The 20,863-nt window shown below is 34.2% G+C and overlaps 2 protein-coding genes across 2 annotated transcripts; one reads left to right on the top strand and one right to left on the bottom strand.

The window, feature by feature from the left end:
• Positions 1–1,004: 1,004 nt before the first annotated feature.
• LOC147556902 (uncharacterized) lies at positions 1,005–1,802 on the top strand (the record flags this gene model as incomplete). Its single annotated transcript, XM_086658723.1, has 1 exon — positions 1,005–1,802. A coding segment is annotated over one exon (798 nt), but the record flags the coding sequence as incomplete, so codon positions are not given.
• Positions 1,803–8,219: 6,417 nt separating this feature from the next.
• Positions 8,220–19,665, bottom strand: LOC147556903 (uncharacterized). The gene is made up of 4 exons (XM_086657876.1): positions 18,859–19,665; positions 10,669–10,764; positions 8,651–8,718; positions 8,220–8,526 (listed from the first exon to the last, which is right to left on the bottom strand). The coding sequence occupies exons 1-4, from the start codon at positions 19,489–19,491 to the stop codon at positions 8,412–8,414; spliced, it is 912 nt and encodes a 303-aa protein (XP_086514002.1). The 5' UTR covers positions 19,492–19,665; the 3' UTR covers positions 8,220–8,411.
• Between the last annotated feature and the right edge of the window lie 1,198 nt (positions 19,666–20,863).

A 20,863-nucleotide genomic window follows, 5' to 3' on the forward strand; every position in this document is an offset into this window, starting at 1 on the left:
ACACCAATGTTCATAGTTCTCTTTAGTTAACCTAGGTATTTGAGGTTGTATCATATTTGACATTTTCTTACAAGATCCCCAAAAATTCCACAAACCCTAGATCTCAAAATGTTGAAAAACCTTGAAATGATAAACTAATTGTTGAAATATCTTTCTATATGTTAAGATATCCCATATAATATTAGGAAATATCAAATATTAGAAACTAGTAAGATATTAGGAGCTAGTATATGTATTAGCATAAAACTATTAGAAACTAGTAAAATATTAGGAACTAGTAAAATTAGAAACTAGTAGTATTGTAACTCTATAAATAGAGTCTTATATTTCTTTTGTAAGCCATCAAGGAATAAAAATTTCTTTGATCAATTTCAACTTGGTACCAGAGCCAACGGTCTTAAATCCGTTTTCTGAATTTTTTTTTTGTCGATTGAAGGAGAAAGAACCTTCATCTTCTTTTTTCTCTCTTAATTTCAAAGAAGGAAAAAAAATCCTTCATCAGTTTTGGTATTAAAAAGAAGGCAAAAAGACAAAACAATAACTTTAATTGTTATTGTGTGATCTATATTGTCTCACAATTTACAAAACTTTGAGTTGGTAGAACACATCTTCTCAAAGATTCAGTTTCTAAAATTTTCTGATATAAATTTTTCTTCAGAATTAATAGAGTAAAAAATATGGATCAGATAATTAGTACAATTTTTCAATCAGGAGGATCCTTTAATTCAGTGATTATGTTGAATGAAAAAAATTATGATATGTGGTCTCAAATCATGGAGATGCATATTGCTGAAAAAGAAAAACTTTCGTTTATTCGAGGTAATTCATTACCACCTGCTGAAGATGACGTTAAATATGAGAAGTGGTATGCAGAAAATCAAAAAGTCAAGAGATGGTTGTTGATGTCTATGACTCCAGAAATTATGAAGAGATACATTGGTTTACCTACAACTCGTGATATTTGGAAAGCTTTATCTAAAGCTTTTTATGATGGATCTTATTAATTGCAAGTCTTCTCTTTGAATCAGAGGGCATATTCTGCCAAACAGAATGAGAGGATACTCTTGGTTTATTACGGTGAACTGATTGAGATCTTTAGTGAATTAGATCACCGTGATAAAGTGATCATGGAAAACGAAAACGATATTGTATCTTATCGTAAATCAATTCAACGACAACGTGTGCATATTTTTCTTGCAGGGTTAGATGGTGAATTTGAACAAATTCGTGGTGAAATTTTGAGAAAGGATCCCATTCCCGATTTAGAAGAATGTTATGCTTTGGTCCATCGTGAGCTTGTTCTACGCACAACGATGAACAGTGAATCTGAAACAACTGATGCTTCCGCAATGATGATTCGAAATAAGACAAAAAATAATATTGTTAAAGCTATTTGTCAATCCGACAAATCTTCTTATAAGTGTACCCACTACAACAAAACTGGTCATACCAAAAATCATTGTTATGAATTAGTAGGTTATCCAGAATGGTGGGATCATAATCGAAAGAAAAACTATAAGAAACCTCTTGTAGCTGCACTTGTTGAGACAGAGGAAGAAAATCCAACTGTTAGGCAAGCTTCAGCAATGGTAGTCACTACAGGTAACGTAGAAACGAAGATGGATAACTTTAGAGATAAACTATACTACGTGAAGCAGTTGCAAGAAAAGTTAAGGAACTATGAGTCTGAAGTCGAAGAAGCAAGGAAGTTGAAATCATCTCATCAAAATAATGAGTTATTAAAAGAAAAATTATTGGAAGAAAAAGACCGAAGTGAGCGTGCGGGAATTCGAGTTACTTAAACAACAAGAGACTCAATTTGATGTGAGAAAGTTGGAGAATGAACTAATGGCATGGAAGTCATTAACCAATGATATTCCTGGTGTTTCATGTCCAAGTGACATACGTATTAAGTTCACAAGCTTGCAGAAAGAGGTGATTGAAAATATGACGACAGTTGGTCAAGTAATCGCATGTATGAAGCAAATGGAGGTAACTCTGAAAGCAGCTGAACTTGGTAGACAACATGTAGAATTTGTGACCTCATTAGCCAACCAGAAGGCAGAAGATTCAGAATCTAAAGTTAAACGGTGTGAATTGATGATCAATTGTCTTACTGAAGAAACAGAAAGATTAAAAAAGGAGACTATTGAATTGAAGATGCACAAGAATGTGGAAATAATAAGAACAACAAAGTAAGGAACTCTTATTCAGGAATTGGAGGCATCACTTGATAGAAAGGAATCCTCCATCTAAGAACTGCAAAGTAAATTATCAGAACAAAAGGAGGTCATGGCTCACCAGCATAACGAGATAAACTTGCTCAATGAACGGCTAAACAACGAAGCACAAAGGCTAAAATCATTGGAGCAAGAGAATGACAAGCTCAGTGAAGAAATTTATGTTTTGAAGTCTAAGTCGGGCCACGATGACAGTTTCAAGTCGAATATTTTTGCAATTGGCAGACAAGTTGGGCATGTGCGATACCTATGCACCAACTTGAGGGAGAGTGTTGAAATATCTTTCTATATGTTAAGATATCCCATATAATATTAGGAAATATCAAATATTAGAAACTAGTAAGATATTAGGAGCTAGTATATGTATTAGCATAAAACTATTAGAAACTAGTAAAATATTAGGAACTAGTAAAATTAGAAACTAGTAGTATTGTAACTCTATAAATAGAGTCTTATATTTCTTTTGTAAACCGTCAAGGAATAAAAAGTTCTTTGATCAATTTCAACTCTAATATGACTCCGATACCATTTGTTGGAGATTAGAGGTATAAATACTTCAATACACTCAAATAAACTCAAAAGATTTTCATCAACATACTTTCATATAATAAAGTTTCTTTAGATCTACACAATCTCATTAGCAAAACAGACAAAGTTTTGTCACAATATTGAACTATATGTTGGAGTTAGTTCTTACCTTAAACATAATATTCATGCTAGTTCTATGTCTTCTTCTTCAAGCTACTTCTACACTATTCTCCTTTTACTTTCTCTCTCTAGATTGTTCTTGAACTAGTCAAAACAAAAGAACTCTCTACAGCCTTTTAGTTAATTTCAAAAGGCTTTTTCCATCTTTGCCCCTTCTAGTTTGATAACACTATTTACTCAAGCCCACACATTCCTCAAGCCCACACATTCCTCAAGCCCACACATTCCTCAAGCCCACACTCATACTTAATATTAAGCCCAATATCAAATTTGGTTTAAAGCCCATTTTTTCAACACAAAATTGTATAAAAATTTTATTTTCCGGAAATTTTTCTTTATTCCCCAAAGCCGTGACCTTTTTTTTCGGTAAGCTCTGAGTGTGGCTCAATTTGTAGTGTGGTCAGGGCTTAATTCTACTGAGTGGATCGCCGTGCTAGATTGAATTTGTTCGATATCGCACCCCCGCACGCTTGAGTGTCCCCTTAATAATCGCAATGTGTCACCTTGATTGACTAGTGGTGTTTTGATCAGATCAAAATATTGTTAGGGGCATTGGACATCATTTATTATATTTCATTATGTAGGAGAAAAGATGTAATTTCCACCTCTCAGTTGAACATCAGCATATGACTAGACCAAACCAATTACGAGTACTGGACATAATGGGTGGAGGATTCTATGGCATTTTGTAGATGAAGAGTAACCTTTTTATTATGAGGAGTACTCTCTGCAGGCATTGACTGGAACTTATGCTTCACTTCCTTATGATAGGGCGTTGATCAAATTTTTTGGAATCAACTCACTTGTAGTAAAAAGTATCATAATAAAAGGGGTCATAAGACTTAAGTCAGGAACCCATGCACTTGTCCCCCAAAATAAGGTTGGAAAAAGTTCTTTCTCTTGTCTTTCTCTTTACAATCATATCGTCCACATAACATTCTAAAGTTTTTCGATCTGTTCGTGGAAGATTTTATTAACTTGATATGTGGCTCCCGTATTTTTTGATCTGAATGGCATTGTTGGTAGTAATAAAGAGGCCGATCTGTTCTGAAGGTCATTCGTTCCTGATCCGTCGGATGCATGACTATTTGATGATACTCGGCAAAAGCATCTATGAAACCGAGCAAGGCATGTCTCAATGTTGAATCCACCAGTTGACCGATGAAGGGTAGTGGGAAACTATCCTTAGGACAGACTTTGTTGAGGCCAGTATAATTGACAAACATACTTTATGTGTTATTCTTTTTTTGGAACCAACACCACATTGCAGGCCAATCAGGATAGTGTGCCTCCCGGCGCTAGGAGCTTCTCTACTTACTTTGTAGTTTCAGCTTATTTTTCTGGAGTGAAGTTTTTCTTTCTCGACTTGACAGACCAGTGACCTTCTTTGAGATTCAATTTGTGTGTGATGATTGTCGCATTCATTCCCGATACTTCATCACTGCTGAAGGCGAAGATATGTCGTTGTTCTTTAAGAAAGTGAGTTGACTCTATTCCTCAGGTAGCGTGCTTCTAATATGCGTGACTTTTAAAGGTATGTTTCCAATCTGAACCGGTACAATAATATCCGCAGTTCTATCGGCTTTGCCTGCACTATTCGGTTTTCAATTCTTCCATGATAATACCGTCGTCGTCGTCGTCGTCTTTTTTCTCGATTTTCTTCGACGTTGGCTTGTCTTATGTATTTAGGCTTACTTCTTCCGTAGCTTCACTCTTTGGGGATTCAACATCCTCCATTATGTGATATGTTGCCTCAGAGATGACGACCATCTCCATCGGCTGGATATTTGATGGTTCCGATTTTTACTTCCATGGCGACTGTCTCGGTTGTTGGATTTTTCCCTGAGACATGTTGAGTTTGAAGTACTCTCAAATTTGGAGTAGCATCTGTTAGAGAATCAAACTTTTTTGTTCTAAGTTATTGAATGTTAATAGAGTTTCAGTTAAGTCAATCCTCTTTCTAGCGCCAATCTGAAGATATCTAACAATGTCTTTAGATTATCATTCAGTTGTACTTCGAACGACTTTTTGTAATTTTGAGACAACCCATGCAAGGAACTTGAAACATCTCTGACACTCAAGTAATTAAAGGGTTGTTGTAGTTGAAGAATTGAATTGAAAGCCCGAAGTTAGAGTTTTAACCTTCGATTGATTGCTTGCCTAGTTGAGGGCGAACTTGTTGCTTTTTAAAGGCTCGTTTAGCCAACTGTGATGAGTGGTTGTGATGAGGCGGTGAAGATCCACCTGCTTGTGATGAAACTGCTATTTAGTAGTCGTAGTAGTTTCCTTCTTTGTGGATATTTTGTATTTGGATAGATAGTATTGCGGATCTTGTGGATTTCGTAGAGAAAATTTCTTCCCGATAGACTTTTGTCCCAAGTTACTCATATTCTTAAGATATTTTCTGCCTTGTATCTTTGATGTGATTCTGGCTAGGTTAGGATTAAAATATTGGCCTCACTTCGCAGACCTCCCTTACTTCTCCAAAATCATGGGTAGACCTGATTATATTTAGAATCAGAGCAGGGCTTAGGTGCCTAGGATACTGGTACTCATACCATGTTCAGGACTTGAGTAGAAGAGCTTTTTCGAATTCACCTCTGTGGTAATTTGGCCCGGGTTGTGTAAGTTCTCAGTCTTTTCTCGACTTATTGACTTAGTCAACTAACGGTAAATAGTTGGATCATCTGACCCAATTCCAGCAGGAAACATAAGAAAATAAAATAAAATAGAAATAAGAAATCTCTTTTGATTTAGATTTTCCTTATGCCTCATGAAGTCAACTGCTAGAGGACTCCTTAGTGAACACGATGAACATTACAAACATTTACTTTTTCCTGAGTTTGATTGAATATGCAGTCAAAGTTTGAAGGAAAATGGGGTTAGGTCGACATAGCTAGTAACATTTTACCACGGGTACGATACGGCTCCCACCACTAAATCTCTAATAAGGGCCTACCCAGCCAATGACATTTTAGCCCGTGGATACAACTAAATCCATTTCCAACCACTAAATCAAATGTTGGAAAGTTTTATTAGACAATTTGTTATCTTTTTTGTGTGAAAGTACTATTTATGTCTTGTTTATAAAGAATAATGTTAGAAGGGGCTACAAGTCAAAGTCTATTCTAGACTTACACGAAATCAACAATTTGTATTTTCAAGTCAACACTCTTCTCTTTTTTTAAGGAGTTTTTCACTCTTGATGGACGGTTGACTCCTATTTAAATTTGTGATATGTCTACTTTTGTTGCAATGTTTTTTAATCAATTTTCATTTGTAAAGTTCAACACCCCCTAGAAACATCGTCAAGGTACCAAACAGTTGAGGCATCTCTCACGTGTCTCTTTCATCGATGAATTTGAATGGATTATTTACAGATTGACCTCTAGTTATTTAGCGAGATTAGGAGTACACCTCCAAACTTAATATATGTATGGCGTTTGATCTAAATTTTCGATTTTTTCTGTTAAATATCAGTTAAGTGGTTCACGTGCCAACCACATGTACGACTTATGACAAAACTACCCTTCATGCAATATTTAGATTATTTAGACACTAACCCCAAATATTTATTGATATTAGGACTACATTCCCAAAATAAAAATATGTTTAGGTTGACTCTCATTCTCGGTTTTTGGTCAAGTACCAAATAAGTAATTCGCGTGTGGTTCCGTATCCCCCTTATTTTTTTTAGGTTTTCAGAGATAGATTTTATGATGGAAAATTCATCCTAATCTGACAACATAAAGATTTAAGATCTCAAATTGCATAATCTACATAAAGTTATTGATACATAAACTCGAAGCTAGTCCGAGAACCCGATCTAAATAAGCCAGAAATATTAAAGAAAATAGGCTACCCAAAGTCTTTATGGGTTCGACCCGTCTATATATATATATATATATATATATATATATAATATAGGCTACCGATGGAAAACATATAAAAAATGTTTACCTTAATATCTGACAACCCAATGAGTCTGGTTTATTAATGAGATTAAAGAAGGTCTACGATATATAATCGTTAGATACAAAGTCTAGTGTTTAGTTAGTTTTAGACTTGTTACGTATAAACAACCTTATTATTTATAACAAATGGGTTTGATTCTGAGACAGGAGTATTTTGACATCCCCGATTCAGATTCAGAAGTATTGGAAACCAAATAAGATGTGAGGGGAAAGACGGAAAACACTTCTTTGGCTTTTGAAAGGATAAAGGTGGGACAGATCCTGATGGAAAGTGAATTATTTCGGTTGAAGTCCTTTGGATCTTTTGACGAAGCTGAGTTGTTCAGTGCCTCTAGTTTATATTTCGGTTGAAGTCCTTCGGATAGTGGGCAGAGTGAACGGTTCCTTCCGCATAGAATTCTATGGGCGCAATATGCACGAAGCAAATAAGGCTCATTTAACAAGGACATGACAAGAAATACGCAGGAACTTCTTCCACATGGGGGAAAGGAAGCAGACACCTATGCCAGTAGTAGACCTCCGCTGGAGATCCATCCCAATCCTTTAAGCAGGAGATATGAACTGAGTGGGAAGCCAAAATCACTCAAAAGGCGTCTTTAGTAAAGATATGCGATCTGTTTGTTCCTTTCGCTGTTGGACCGCTAGTCGGGCCTGATATGTGGTGATAATACACCTTCCTCAAAGGAACCGCATGTGACACTCTCGCGTCATACGACTCCGTCCTAGAATCAAGACATCCCCTTTCCTTTAACCAACGGGTCCTCAAACCAACATGTCCTTGCATGGAGGTTCCTTTTTCATATTTCTATCACTCGGTCATGTCATGTACGCCGAGTCGGACATCCAATTGCTTCGATTTGAATTGTTTGGAGGATACCTTAGATATATCAAAATACTGATATTTGACGGAAAAAAACGAGAATGATAGTCAACCACAGACATATTTTCATTTCAAGGGTGTATTGCTAAAATTGTTATATAACTGGGGGTAAATGTCTAAATAAAATTAATTATGTCATGAAGGGTATTTCTGTCATAAAACATTCATGTGGTTGACACATCAACTCAACCACTTAACTAATATTTAACGGAAAAAGAAAAAATGGGGATCAACGCCATACATATTTTCATCTTGGGGGTGTAGTCCTAATATCGCTAAATAGCTGAGGATAAATATCTAAATAACCCAATTTCAGTAGACCTCTATGATGAAAGATAAAGAGAAGGAGAAAAAGATTAGAGGAATAACAAAACAAGAGTGAGAGTGAGAGTGAGAGTGGGAGTGAGAGGGGGACGAAGACAAATGTACTTCTACATTTACATAAAAAATGTAGATGATATAGTTATGTCCAATTATAAACTCTAAAAGTCCACCTCTTGAAATTATAAAATAATAACACTATGACATAAAAATTAGAAGATTTATGTTTTCGAATTTGTTCAAAGATGCACAACTATTAAACTAAAAGCTACACATAAGCATGCAATTTTACAATCCAAGTAAGAATTTCATCACAATGTTGTTGAATTGCTTTCCATTCTCGATTTGGGGGGTATGTGATGCATTCTTCATAACTTCTAAGCTAACTTTATCTCCAATTAGCCTGCAAATAATAATGCATGGATATTTTTATGAACATTTGTATTGAATGCATTCACTAAAAAGATAAAATTAGTAATATTGAGACTATGGTAAATACTTTTCACATATTAATGGAAAATACTTACTCTTTCAGCTCGTAAGCTTTCTCTAGTAGAAAAATGTTATCTTGTTCTCCCCAGACTATTAAGACCTCCTGTGTATTCCATGTAAATATATTTTATCAGAACATATATGAAAATTCAATATTATGCAGAAGTTAAATTTTTATTCATGATTATTCATGATATGCAACACTGAATTAATGTATATAGATATATTCGATTTTTGGCGTATTCTATGGGCATGGTAGATGTCTTTGACTAACATAGTAAGAGACACAACGTGGCATTCAAACATACCTGTCTCAGTCAAGCACGTCTCAATAATGGGATTGAGCATACAGCCAGACGAGTATGTATCACGATATTCATTTCTACACCATTGACATTATACAAAGATTTGAATTCGGATATGAATCACAGGGTAGTGTGATTTCATATGGTGTATTCGTGACTCTGATACACACACACACACACACCATTTAGACGTGTTCGACGGTAGCGGGTACTTTGTCGCCCTACATATTTTAGGTCGTAGAGCGTTGCTTAAGGGATTTACCATTGTAGGGCACGATAGCTTAATTGATATGTAATTATAACAGGTACAATATACACCCAAAAAATTATAATGAGATGCGTGAATAACGTGACGCTTATTCATGTATCTTATTATATTATAATAAGGTAAAAAATATAAAATATCAGAGAGACAACAATTACAATATAATGGATTTGTCAACAACCCTTGGTTGGAGTGGTAAGAAGTATAATCTTCCACCCTAGAGGTCAAGGGTTCGAGACACGCTGAACAATTCAAAAAAAAAATACAATATAATGGATTTTTCAAACTACATTTACGAGTAGTTACAGGTAAATTTGTGTTATGTACACCTTTATGTTGGTGAAGCATGTTGAAGGTGTCGCTTGGCAACACTGAAATAAGTTACCTTTTTACTTATTTAAGTAGAAAAGTAAAAAAAGTTAGTTTGGTAACGAAAAAATGTATGACTTCACTTAAGTTAAAATTGGACTTTCTTTTAAAGTTAAGATTTTTAACTTTTGACTTTAAAGTAAAGTAACTTATGTTCAACGCGTGCATGAATTTTACTTGACTAATTTTTTTTTCTTTTGTCTATCACGACAACGAATTCACCTCCACCACCACCATACCTCAATCACCACCACCACGCCTCAAACACCACTTTCGTACCTCCACCACCATCACCATCACCACCATCACTAACACCACCACCACCATACACCTCTACCACTACCGTACCTTCACGTCTTCACCACCACCATACCTCCATCACTACCACCCATATACCTTATCCACCACCCCCAGTATACCACTATATCGCCACCGCCATCATACCTCCACCACCACCGCCACCATCATACCTCCACCACCACCACCTACAAATCTTATCTACCACCAGCACCACCATACTTCCATCACTACCACTCACGTACCTTATCCACCATCAACTTATCTAAACCACCACAATGTACTTCCACCACCATCTCCATACCTCAACCACCACCATCTTCACCACCACCATCTTCATACCTCCACCACCACCACCACTACTGCTACCATCATACCTCCACCACCACTGCCACCATCATACAACCACGACCACCAAACCCATAATTATACCTTCAAGGCACCGTCACCACCACCAATATCACCACCACTTCTTACACAAGAGTAATCGTAAAAATCATAAATAAATTTAATTAAATCAAGTATCTCTATGAGTAAAAGAAAAAATAAAAATAAAAGTAAATTAGGTTAGCAAACAAACTTTTTGACTTTTTTTTACTTTCAAGTAACATTTTTGACAAACATACTTATGATGATTTTTTACATTTTTGAAGCAGAAGAACTTCTACTACAAGCAAAAGTACTTATATTTTTGGTTGTCCAACGAGATCGAAGAAAAAGAGGAAGTCTTACTACTTAACTAATCAAGGGTTTTAGTTGCATGTCAAAATAAGATATAATATTGAGAGACGAGGGAGGGGAAAGAGATAGAACATACTTGTTGAAGAGGATATATCTTTACAGTGTCTTCTTGTCCGAGTATTAATCCCTTCAGAAGTTGTAACTTCTCTTCTCTATTTTTGGAGAACAGAGTCTAGAACCAAAGAAATCAACAAATATAAAAACAAGAATATACTTAAGGATCACAAAACAGATACACTAGATTAAAAATTGAAAACCTAACAAACTATCATTTTTCTTCTTCCTCTTCTTTACCATTACAAAAAAACTACAACCTCCATCACCTTGAAGTTCTATATCTTGCAACTCCTCCAACCAAATTAAAAAAATCAAATTTGAGGTAGTATGGAAATTTAACCAATTTATAGAAATGATAGAAATATGATGTAGTTATGTGTAAATAGACTCTTTAACCATTATTTAGCATAAAAAATGTTATTGCAATCACACAGTTAAGTTGGGATAAATTGAATATTTTATTTACAATAATACCCAAAATATAACATTTTTACTAAGAACAGTTACAAATAGTTGATATAAGGAGCAAACATGAAACAAAAAATTATTTGATTTATAACAAATTAAATCTGTTAGTTTTGGGGGTATATGCAGTTACAGAATTTGGTTAGGGGTAAATTAAGTAATTTCAACTTAATTTGTTATAACATGGGGTAAATTACTAAACTGAAATATTAAGCGCCTCACATTACTACTATACACGCCAAAAGGTTTGGAGGGATTCATGTGTTAATGGAGTGCCTACAACAATAACTTGGAACATCTTTAAAACTTCCCAACCCATGAAAGTTCTATAGGTGCCTCGCGTTACATGACCCTAAATAGATTAGGGTTTCTTTCAACCGGAAAAGTCGTATTCTTCTTTCTTCTTCTTGTGCTGAACTTAGTTTCTCTCTCTCCATGGTTTTTCCCAAAATTTCATATCTTCTCAAGTTGGATGAAAATTTCTTAAGATTTTTTTGTGAAGATGATAAACAATCAAATAGAAAAGAAATCAAGAAGAACGATTGAAGGACCAACAAAAACAGGAAGAAGTAATGATGAAGGTACGTTCATTGTTTCAAGGGCGGATGAGTTTTAGGCCCAAAATCACAAGGTCAACGGGTTTAGAGCCCAAAGATAATATTATTTAGAAAATAAATCCACTAGGAGTAATTTACATGTTTACCCTCTTTTTTTTTCTACTACTACCATACCAATCTCAGCTTAAATAAAATTACCAAGGTTAGAAGATTCAAATGTGTTTTCAGTTTCATGAAAATAGTTCCTCAATAAGAAGTTTCCATCCCTACCAAAAGTTATCTTTTTCTTGAATGTTTCCATAATCTTTTTATCCAAAGAAAATCTATTATACCTCTCTCTTCTTCAGTTCACTGAGAGAAAACCTAGAGAAATCGCAGAGAAACATCATCTACGCTTTTTAGTCTTCACCTAGATAAAATCTAGAAGAACATGATGCTCAATGGATTAAATTTCTTTTTTTACCATATTCTTGTTTTTTTTCAATGATAGATTGTTGTACCGTGCATGATTTTGTTGTTCTTAAAGTTAGGATATCAATCTTTTTCTTAAAAAAACTCTTTCTGATCTTGTCCTATTGTTTTTCTCTCTACAATCTTATTTTCTTTAGAAAATCTACATAAAAAGTATTAGATATTTGCGAACGTTTTGTATATTTTCATAGTCTTTTCTTGATTCTAACAACATCTTTACGTTTTGTAATTTTCGGACTTACCCAGAAAATCGTTAACGCTTTGTAATTTTGAAAGAACGAGTTTGTTTATGAAGTCGGCAACACCCTCAAATTTGTTGCAGAACTTTTAATTTTGCATAAATTGTGAAAATTTTATCAACATTTTCTAAAGTCTAACAAAACATGATCGGATAACATGTTTATTTACGTAATAAATAAATATTGAATGATACAAAAGCATCAATGCAAAAGAATAGAATTGCAAAACTTTGCGAGAAATCTATATACTTCTATGAAAGATTCTTCAGAATTTAGAAGATGTTGGTAAAGTTGCCAAAATATATGCAAAAATCAAAGAAATATTATAAGAAAATTTATGAAATTTTTTTAACAACACATATTATGTTGTTAGAATTGAATAACTATCAATAAAAATGTAAAAGCATTACGTGTAATAAGAATAAAAAAAATTCTAGAACAATATTTTAATGTTGTTCCTCAAATTTAAGTAATACAGGAGAATCAATGAAATGCTAAAGAAATGTTAAAAATTTGGTTAACATAATGTAAGTAAGTTAGAAAACATATGAAACATTATTATGTTGTTGTTACGTCGATTCGTCATCTAAGTTATTTTAAAAACTTAGAAGTATTTTTTTATGTAAGTATATAATTTATTTTTAAAATCAATAAAATGCTAGAAGAAAATTTAAAATTATGTTATATCTAAGAATGTTAGAATAAATAAGATACTAGATGAATAATCAAACTTTTGTTCACCTACTCTAACTAATTAATAACATCTGCTACAGATATTATGCTAATAGAATCAATAAAATGTTAGAAAAATACTGAAAATGTCAGAAAAATAAATATCAATTTACAGTATGTTTGTTTATGAAAATAAGATTGCAATGATGGAAAATTCAACTTCTTTTATTACGAAAAAAAGTGATAAAAAAATGTCACATTTAAGTATGTTGCTAGGATTAAATAAATGTTTTAAGAAGATTCGAAATTTAATCAACATACATATAATTTTCAAGACAAAATAGTTTGTAGAGATATAAATGTTGTAAGAACATAAAGAGGGAAGGAAATCTCGTTTTAGGACAAGAATGTCTGATTTGGTATGTTGGGTTTAACAACTATATATTTTGGAAATAAATAGTGAGAATAAATTTTGACCATAAATTTTAAAAGAGAAAATTTATGGAAAGAATATATTTATTAACTCAACAACAAGAAACCTTTGGTTTACTATAGGTTAAAATATATTTATAAAAGGGTGATAATGGGAGAAAATAGTGGCAGATCCATGTACGGTCTAGGAGGTCTATAGACCCCCCTCAACTTGTACGATTTCATATACGACATTTAATAAAAAAAAATATATAAATATATATCGTAATAGTATAGGTAGATAGAGGTTGCTATTAGTAACAACAATTGTTGTTGGGCCAATGGATAAGGTGCGGAAGTGCTGCTCTAGTTGACTCGAGTTCGAATCCGGGTTTAAGCCTTCTTTTCTTTATTTTGTTGGAAGGAGGAGGGGAATTTAGCGATACCCCTCATCCCTAATGTCCAATTCGCGATACCCCCTTTTTTAACTGGATATTAGTGAAACCCCATTTTTTGCATTTAAAAGTACGAAAATAGTCCTACACTTAGTATATTTTCTCTTTTTCCCTCTCATATCACTACGACAGACACAACACTTTAACTTCGGTCTTCCCATGAATTTTTCTATCTAGTTTGTAAGTTCATTGCTGACATAATACTCTAAGTTCAGTCTTTTTAAGAATTTTTCAATCTCATTTGCAAATTCAATTAGTATTTCGTTTTAACTTTTTAATTTTTCGTTCAATTCATAATTTCAATTTCCATTTTTATTTTTTGAATGTATACGAGATATAATTAATAGAAAAAACAACAAATTTCAAGAGGTCACTTCGAATTGGTTACATTTGGAAACATCGATTTTAACGTAAAACAAAAAACAAATGAGAAGTTAAATTTTTTTCTTAGACGATTTTTATTTCGAATTGTTGTGATTTATTAATTTCAAATTTTCGACAAATATTTTTGGTAAATTAGAAAAAGATGGATAAGAGAAAAAAAAGGTATGAGAAATGAAAATACGTTGGTAAGCATAACCACGAAGAGGTATAAGAGATCGATAAAACAATAAACATCTGGAGAAACCAAGGATGCCCTAGATAAACATCTTGGGAAATCTTCACCATCTTCTTCAAGAGGTTTGAATGGGAAAGACAAAGAAAGATTGTCAATTCCTTCAACATCTTCAGGAAAGCAACCTCCTGAGCATTGAGACACTCGTTCTGCTTCTCTCTCCAAAGCTAAGTGTTCCGAAGAAGAATCTGAGTCAGACAGTGAAGAGTCTAATGTAAGTGGTTCTGATGGGGAAGACACATCTTGGATTTCATGGGTTTGTAATCTCTGTGGGAACGAGTTCTTTTGTGAAGTTGATGATGAGTTCATTCAAGATGAATTTAACCTTTGTGGTTTAAGCAGTCAAGTTCCATATTATGATTATGGCTTTGATTTGATATTGGACGTTGAATCTTCTCATAATTACTCGTAAAAGATGAACAGTAGAACATGATTGTGATTACGGTGATGGCGTGGTGATGGGGGTTCTGGGATTCAGTGTAGGCAGTTTTTCTATGAGGGTGGCGGTTTTCCGGTGATGGCGGCGGTTTCCCGGTGACAGTTTTCTGGTTAAGGTGACGGTCTTCCGGTGGCGATTTCCAGTGAAGGAGGCGGCTTCCGGTGACAGCGGCGGTGGTTCTTCTAGTTATTTTGTCGTCCTTTGAGTTTATTTGTATTATTAGTATAATAATTTCGTTATTGTCAGACCTTTAGGGTCTCCCTTCACGGATCTTTAGGATCCTTTTGTCAGACCTTTAGGGTCTCTTTTCTCGGATCTTTAGGATCCCTTGTGTCTGTGTCTAGTCCAATTTCTTTCCCTTCATGAGGCACTTTGCATTTAAAATTATGTAACTCTCATGAAGTCTTCAGAGGAGAGAAATAACAATTATCATCCTTGTATCATGGTGATTTTATCACTTATTAATGGATATGTTTCCCTTGGATTCAATAAAAAAAATAAAAAATAAAAAAGTGCAAAAAATGGGTTTCACTAATACGCGATTAAAAAAGGGAGTATCGCTAATTAGACATTAAAGATGAGGGGGTATCCTTAAATTCCTCGGAGGAGGAAACAGTAATAAAGATAATCTCGTGTCACACATGAATCGAAGTTTGGCCGGGCGGTAAGATCTCAAGGCAAATTAGAAGGACAATAGGGGGTCACGGGTTCAAATGCTAGAACCCTTTTGTGGAGATTTAATTTGAGTATTTTTTAGACCCCCTCAAAGTAAATCCTAGATACGCCACTGACTCCAACTACCACTGCGATCTCTTTCTCTCCTTCTTGCTTGAATAAGTCTTTATTCTCTAGAGATTTTTTTAATGCCTCCAAAATTATGTGGTGAATATAGACTAGTTTGAGAGAAAGTGACATTAGTGTTTTAGTAGAGTCAAGATCCATATTTGATGATTTTTAAAATGGACTTCTTCAAATTTACGTATAATATTTTGGGAGGGATTGAGCCATTGGTCCAAAAAGGGGGCCAAAATGAAAATTTCACCCAAAGTTGCCTAAAAATGAAAGGGAGGTCCAATGTGTCAGTTTGGGGGTCAAAATTACGTAAAGGGCCCTTAGAAAATAAAGTATTTACCGTTCATGCCATCGAAAATTACAAAATTGCCATTGAAAATTCTCGGGAAACGATTTTTTTTTCTGAAAATTATTTTATTTACTGGAAATTTGAAAATTTCGGGAAATTTCGTAAAAAAATTTGAAAATTTGGGCGGGAATTTGAAATTTCGTTTGAAAATTTCAAAACTTCGAAAAAAAAAAATTGTGACCGGGAAATTATTTTATTTACTGGAAATTTTTTTCTGTACTAGACACTTTTGCTGGGCGGGAATTTAAAATTTTCAAAAAAATTTCAAAATTTGCCCGGAAATTTAAAATTTTTAAAAAATTTTGAAATTTTGGGCTGGAATTTGAAATTTCGTAAAAAAAATTTGGGCGGGAATTTGAAATTTCGTTTGAAAATTTCAAAACTTCGAAAAAAAAAATTTGAGGCCGGGAAATTATTTTATTTACTGGAAATTTTTTTCTGTACTAGACACTTTTGTTGGGCGGGAATTTAAAATTTTCAAAAAAATTTCAAAATTTGCCCGGGAATTCAAAAAAATTTGAAATTTTGGCCGGGAATTTGAAATTTCGTTTAAAAATTTGAAAATTTCGAAAAAAAGATTTCGTTTGAAAATTTCAAAAAAATTTGAAAATTGGAATTTTTTGTGTAAGGGAAATTATTTTATTTACCGGGAAGAGATGGTTTGCTGGGCGGGAATTTGAAATTTCGTTTTCAAATTTTCAAAAAATTTTGAAACTTTGAATTTTTCGTATACTGGTAAATTATTTTATTTACCAGACATTTTTTTTTTCAGGAAAATGTCAGCATGTCCCGTCCAAGGGCAAGAGGGGAATAAAAAAAAAAATTCTGACATTTGGACCTGCAACTAATTTTTGGGCAAGAGTGGATTTTTTTTGGGTTTACCCCCCACTTTTTGGACCCCTGGCTCAAAAATCCATATTTTGGAGACTTGTAAAAATGTGTAATAGTTACTAAAAGACAGGTGTCTGTAAGGTTCATATCCTAATGCATCAACATGTGGTCCCTATACCAGTGACCAAACAGGAGTTACCCAGGTATTAGTTATTCTTATTTTATTTTAAAGGTAACCTTTACAAGTATTAATAAATAGATTTTAGGCCAAATAGATGGCCTTAAGGATCTTTACATGGTCTTTGGAGTCCATGATATGTTTGACGATGACAGTTATATTGCTTATATATTGATGATGAATAAATGCCACGTAATGAGTATATGACTCTTGAAGTCCTTGTAAAAAATCCTTGAAATTTTTAAAATTTTATGTAGATGTATTTGAGGGCGGGACCGCGGTTAACTTTTCAAGTGGACTCGCTCAATTGTTGATTCCATTTAGCCCTCAATTTATCATTAAATGGAAAATTTGGTCCTTCCTTTTGTCCAATATCGCCGGAATTAGTCGTCGAAAAGGATCGCAATGCCCAAATGACCGTTTTTGAGGGTCGTCGTCAATGCCTAGTCGGTAGTTTCGACGACTAGTTAGTAAGAAGAAGAAGAAGTAGAAGAAGAAGAAGAAGTAGAAGAAGAAGAAATGGTGGAGAGTGGTGACTGAAAATAACGATGTTGGCTGGAGATTGTGGTAATGGAGAGGGAAGATGAAGACTAGAGAGCAAAGCTCAGTCTAGCAAATTTTTAGATTAAAATTTGGGATGTCCTTAAGTCAATCTTGACTGATATTTTAGCCCAAACAGGCATTTGGATTAAAAATAAGGATGTCCCATGGGATTAAGTTTTCATATATATAGTATTTGAGATGCTCCAAAACCCCAACACTTTATATATAGAAAGGTGATCTTGGTTTTATGTGAAAAAAATGTTCACCCTCTTAGGTGGACAAATATTTTAGCCCAATCAATCTTTTGGTGATATTATTTCGGCTTAAAATACAATATTAGCACATTCTATGATTACCATATTAGTACGGGAGAATTAAGGGTGAAAGGTCGGGAAAAGAGGGACTAAGAGTAAACCCCATATAGAGAATTGGATTCCTAAATTTTGAATTTGGAGTCAAGTCAACCCCTCATACATGGGTTCCAACCGAGGAATCCAATAATTGGGCTCCCCTCAGGGCGAAGGGGATCCCAACCGCAATAGCCAGTTGGGGACTTTTGGGGCCTAACGACTATAACTGGGTTGGATCCCTTAAAAAGGAGATCCACCACATTCTATTTTTAAATTTTTATTTGTTTTTTAATCGTCGGACATTCGTCAGTAGAGTTCATCGATCCCGTCGTCTTTCCTAGAATGCGAGATTATTATTTTTTTTTGTTTTATATCATTTTCTTTAAGTTTTTTTTTATCTTTTTTTAAAATTCTCTCTCGATAATTATATCAAAGTTAAGTTTTAAATTCAAAACTAATAAAATAGATGAAAAATAGAAGTAAATTTTCACACACATACATCAGACACGTTTAAGTTTGAATTAGGAGTCCCGTGTAGAAAGTTCCCTTCAGAATTGAAAAAGTTAGGAGCCCCCAAATTTCCCAAAGTTCACAAAAAGGGAGTCCAGCCCCTATATAGGTTCTTTTTTTTTCTTTGAACCTAGCCCCTATAGGTTGGGTTTGTTCTAAAACAATCAAGTCATTTACCTCGAATTTTTGCATGGTTTGGGCCCTACAATAATAACTGTAGTACTTTTAAATATTAAAAGCAACTCCACCTATATGCCTACTTTTATAACATTGATTAAAGTAGCTCACCAAATATATCAAAAATGAATGAGAAAGGAAAGGGTTCACTTACGTTGATAAGATCATTTAACAAAAAGTCAGGCAGAATGACCGGAAATCTTGTGTTCACGGCGAAACCCATAACCCTTCTTAACTGAGCAGCCGTACAAGGCAACATTAAATCTTCAATCTTTTCCACTTTAGCCCTCTTCATCAAATCTCCGTTATCTTTCCGTCTTAAATTAACGGCAGAACTAGCTATTACAACTTTATCAACTTTCTCAGGCCACATTCTTGCCATGTGATAAGCTACAAAACCACCATAACTAGTACCCATAACGGAATACTTCTCAACTCCTAAGAGGTCGAGTAGTTTTCCGATCGAAACTGCCTGGAAAACTTCGGACCGGTCTAGAGAATTGGTGGTGGATTCGCCGAAGAAGACAAGATCAGGGACGTAAATAGAAAAGTGAGAGGAAAGAGATTGGACTTGTGAACGCCACTGCCATAGTGGGTTTGCTCCAAAACCATGGATTAAGATTAGTGGTGGTTTTGAATTTGGTTTGGTTGGTGCCCAAAAATGAAGGGTGGTTTCAGAATCGATTTGGATGGTTTGAGAGGAGAGACCGGAGGAGGAGAAAGCTTTACGAAGGTAGTTTTCGTAGAGTGAGACGAGACTGAAACAGGAGGAAGAAGAAGAAGACATGGCTATGGCTATGGTGGATTAGAATTTAGAAGTAGGTAGCAGAAGTAAACTATATAATTGAGTTTTCTTTCCATGAGAAGAAATTTTAGGAGTACCTTGTCCTTTTACTTTACTGCTCTCACAATTATTTTCTCCCAGAATTAAGTAGAGTGAATTTGACAAAAATACCACTATAGGACGTAACTGACGACCAAGTGTTAAAGTAGGTTAATTCTCATACAAGTAAACGAAGTATAACTCCGACCGTTCGACAATCTCAACCGTTGGAGATAAATTTAAGTGGTGTAATATTAGCCATTGAAAATAAGTGTGGGAGATATATTCTAAACTCTTTGATATAAGGAGTACTTTTTGATATAAGGAGTCAGGGTCGGCCCTGATATTTTGGTGGCCCAAAGTGAAGTTAAAAAATGTGGCCTTTTGTATTATCCGCAAAATCAAAGTTTACCTTACGCCTCTACAAACCTAGCCGATCAAGAGTCCAATCTATAGAGTCCATATAAAAGCTACACAACTTTGCGGTCATTCAAAAGTGCTTATATAATATAATTTCTAATAATTTAATCTTGTCTAGATCCATCGCAATAGTTCTCGGACTACCTTTAGTACCTAAAAGTAGGACCTATCGAAGTCAAAGAGGCAACAAATTTTTTAGTAATGTGTTTGTTGTCCTCTTGGAATGACATCTTAAACCATTGAGTTAAGATGACTGAGATCTTATATTAGATCACAATGAGATGTATCCCAACAAAGATGTTCATTTAGATTCATCTAAGATAAAATCAAATTTATTCAACTTAAGTTATTTGAACTTTTGTTAACTTCTTTACATATAAAAACCATTTTATAAATTAAGTTACTAGAGAGACGACCACAAAAGTTTACGTCACATGGCATAAAGAGGTGTGGTATTTTGAAAGATTGAAAAATCTTAGTTTTTTGCAACTATCATTTGACACTACTTTAGTAGGGCGAAAATGATAGAAACCATTCAAATTAATTCTACTTTAAAAGTATGGAGGCCCAATTTCTTATTTTATTTTGTTAAAAAGACAAAATAAAGTTTTCTTCTTCTAGGCAGCATGAAAACTTTAGAAACAGGTTAGAAGGACAATTTTAAGAGCCCCTCATTTTTTATACCTTAAATAACCTTTGTATTTGGGGAAATTTACAACAAACCCTAAGATTTGGGATAAGTTCTAAGTTAGAGAGAAAAAATGAGACCTGTGGGTTGGGCGATAGTTTTGCTAGCGTTTCGATCGATTTTCTCTATCAAATCAACAATTTACTTCAGGTTTAGCTTTGAATATCTGGATTTGGTATTTGAAGTTGAATTTTATGGGTTTCAATTAGTTTTTGGGAAAGAATTCTA

Source organism: Eschscholzia californica, unplaced genomic scaffold (assembly GCF_041429995.1).
Source record: "Eschscholzia californica isolate CP2 unplaced genomic scaffold, dmEscCali1.0.p SCAF_2, whole genome shotgun sequence".
In the NCBI taxonomy this organism is placed as follows: Eukaryota; Viridiplantae; Streptophyta; class Magnoliopsida; order Ranunculales; family Papaveraceae; genus Eschscholzia; species Eschscholzia californica.